We start from the raw sequence: 3376 nt of genomic DNA, 5'->3' as shown, positions 1-3376 counted from the left end.
CTATTTAAAAAATAATTTCGATTGTTTAAAATTCTTATTAAAATCAGTCATCTAAACTGTTACTCAAATAACTAAAATAGTCGAGCATATTTTAAAGTTACTTAACTGAAATTAATTTCATAACAAGCTTATAAGACCGATTGACCAGCGTACGCGCAACTCCCGAAATGGAGCAAGGCGGGCGGGCGGCGCGCGCCCTTTACGGCCGCGAAAACCGGCCGATTTATATCGATCCCAATTCCAATCGATCAACCTATTGATCCCTGAACGGTGACAGTTGACTATCCAATAGAAATACATAAGTTTTTTCAAAAAAAGAACTAGAGAATCGCGACGTAGCGCGGTCCGCGGGGGCCGGCGCGCTCGCCATGTATGGAGCGCGGGCCATGCGTACGCGGCCCCTATATAAGATTGGACGCACGCTTTCCGCCGCACTCGCAGTCTCGCTGCCGTAGAGTCAACTTCCAGCGCGTCCCCAAATCACACAAAACCGCCAACATGTGCGACGATGATGTTGCTGCGCTCGTGGTCGACAATGGCTCCGGCATGTGCAAGGCCGGTTTCGCCGGCGACGACGCGCCCCGCGCCGTCTTCCCGTCCATCGTGGGCCGCCCTCGCCACCAGGGTGTCATGGTCGGTATGGGTCAGAAGGACTCCTACGTAGGCGATGAGGCCCAGAGCAAGAGAGGTATCCTCACCCTGAAATACCCCATCGAGCACGGCATCATCACCAACTGGGACGACATGGAGAAGATCTGGCACCACACCTTCTACAATGAGCTGCGTGTCGCCCCCGAGGAGCACCCAGTCCTGCTGACTGAGGCCCCCCTGAACCCCAAGGCCAACAGGGAGAAGATGACCCAGATCATGTTTGAAACCTTCAACTCCCCGGCCATGTACGTCGCCATCCAGGCCGTGCTTTCCCTGTACGCCTCTGGTCGTACCACCGGTATCGTGCTGGACTCCGGAGATGGTGTCTCCCACACCGTCCCCATCTACGAAGGTTACGCCCTGCCCCACGCCATCCTCCGTCTGGACTTGGCCGGCCGTGACTTGACCGACTACCTCATGAAGATCCTCACCGAGAGGGGTTACTCTTTCACAACCACCGCTGAGAGGGAAATCGTTCGTGACATCAAGGAGAAGCTTTGCTATGTCGCCCTGGACTTCGAGCAGGAGATGGCCACCGCCGCCGCCTCCACCTCCCTGGAGAAGTCGTACGAACTTCCCGACGGTCAGGTCATCACCATCGGTAACGAGAGGTTCCGTTGCCCTGAAGCCCTGTTCCAGCCTTCCTTCCTGGGTATGGAATCGTGCGGCATCCACGAGACCGTGTACAACTCCATCATGAAGTGCGACGTTGATATCCGTAAGGACCTGTACGCCAACACTGTCATGTCCGGTGGTACCACCATGTACCCCGGTATCGCCGACAGGATGCAGAAGGAAATCACCGCCCTCGCTCCCTCCACCATCAAGATCAAGATCATCGCTCCCCCCGAGAGGAAATACTCCGTATGGATCGGTGGGTCCATCCTGGCTTCCCTGTCCACCTTCCAGCAGATGTGGATCTCCAAGGAGGAGTACGACGAGTCCGGCCCTGGCATTGTCCACCGCAAGTGCTTCTAAGCGTGCTGATTGCGCAACTGTCGCTGCAACTGTTGCGGCGGCAGCTGCCTGATAGTGCTGTGTTGTGGTCGTTCCGAGTGCGTGACGCATTTTGTACGTTGTACGTAGTGATACATGACAGAACTGAACATCAACATGTAATTTAATTTATTTGTAAAATTTATATAAATTTAATTTCTTTTTTATTTTTATTATATACAACGGGATCGTTATGGATCTCAACGCCAATGTAATTAATAAATAAACGGTTAATTTATTTATTTTAATTACATCATTTCTTTTTTATACTTACAATGGCTTTCGTTTTGATAAGAGTTTCCTGAACCCTATTTCCTGACCTGGTGTAGGATTACACATACATAAACATATGTGAGTCAATGGTGGTGCACCTGTCTAAAAGTGGGTCAGATCATTTGCCAACATTCCGATGATCGTTCGCCTACACGTAACAACTTTTTAAATATCATAATACTTTTGACGTCAAAGTCGTTCGACATGGTTCCCCTGCGAGAAAGCAGCTCATACATTCTAAATTTGAAGTGGAGGTTACCCCACACGAGTCAGAATTAGCCGCGTCTTGCACTACCATAAATAGTAAAGACAGCACCCGCAAAGCATTTTCTAATTTTATCGGAATCCCGAGCAGACCCGCCTAACGCCGGACGCTGACGCAATCTGAACCCTACTACTAGCGGCATAGCATCAGGTTTCGTTCAACCAGACGTGTTTCCGTAAATATAGTCGAAAGAAGCGGTGCCTCGGTTTTTCTATTAATATTTCGGACTCCCGCGCTGCGTTTAGTTCACGCACTGTGAGTGGGATTTTTTCATCTGTATTACTCTCTTTGGCTTGAACGATAGCAACTAAAACAACAACACATTCAAATTTGTCATATTATCGGTGAAGTACTTTAGTTTCGTCGTCAACATTTTCGGCATTTGATGTTAACGTGAGATGAGTATTTCGTCGTCTGTCTCCAAGATTTTTTGTAGACTGTGCTGTTTTTAGAACGCCTTCATATAAGTTCTGAACATGAATCATGTCAGTAGTTTAATGAACTAATATAACGTGGACTGTAGGAGATTTGGCAATTTTGTTTTTGTGGCTTTTTAGTTTGTTATTGGTTTTAGTTAGATAATGTTTTTCATCTTCTATAACAGTTTTAGCTCGATTAAATTCTATGCGTAACTATGTAATAATATTTTTTCAAGTCTACAGATCATTGACTTAAGCCAGATGTGAACTGTGTGTGTGAGTTTACATGTTTATTTCGTCGCGGTTTTAGACTATTTGGTTTGAAGAAGATTAATTTTATCACTTACTAGAGAACATGCGCCCGCGACTCCACCCGCGTATAATGATAAATCCTCAGGAATTCTGGGAAATTGTACCTTTATGCAAAAATTATAATCTCGGCAATACATCCTCTTTTTTACACATTTACTTATTTAGAACATTTTTTTTCATTTATTTTATTTTGCACATTCTTCATCCATTCAAAGTTAATTCCGGTCCGATTCTCAGGAGCCGAAGGTTAATCAATGACTACGATCTCAGAGTGATGAGTTAAGTAATTTCACACTGAGCGAAACTCTTCAGACTTTTCATACACCTTTTGAAGCGGCAACCAACTCACCCGAGCCGAGCCTGAAGGGCGCCTTATGACCATTATCATAGAATAGGACAGTGTCACCATAGTGTTATTAGAAATATACTTGCTAGTTATAATAACAATATACCTTCTCGT

The 3376-nt window shown here is 46.2% G+C and overlaps 1 protein-coding gene across 1 annotated transcript; it reads left to right on the top strand.

The window, feature by feature from the left end:
• The first annotated feature begins 419 nt into the window (after positions 1 to 419).
• Positions 420 to 1803, top strand: LOC106138494 (actin, muscle). Its single transcript, XM_013339652.2, has one exon. It carries the CDS (start codon positions 499 to 501, stop codon positions 1627 to 1629), a length of 1131 nt encoding a protein of 376 aa, XP_013195106.1. The 5' UTR covers positions 420 to 498; the 3' UTR covers positions 1630 to 1803.
• The last annotated feature ends 1573 nt before the right edge of the window (positions 1804 to 3376 follow it).

Source organism: Amyelois transitella, chromosome 26 (assembly GCF_032362555.1).
Source record: "Amyelois transitella isolate CPQ chromosome 26, ilAmyTran1.1, whole genome shotgun sequence".
NCBI classification, from domain to species: domain Eukaryota; kingdom Metazoa; phylum Arthropoda; class Insecta; order Lepidoptera; family Pyralidae; genus Amyelois; species Amyelois transitella.
Note: the sequence above shows the minus strand (reverse complement) of the source record. Positions and strands in the feature narration are given on the sequence as shown.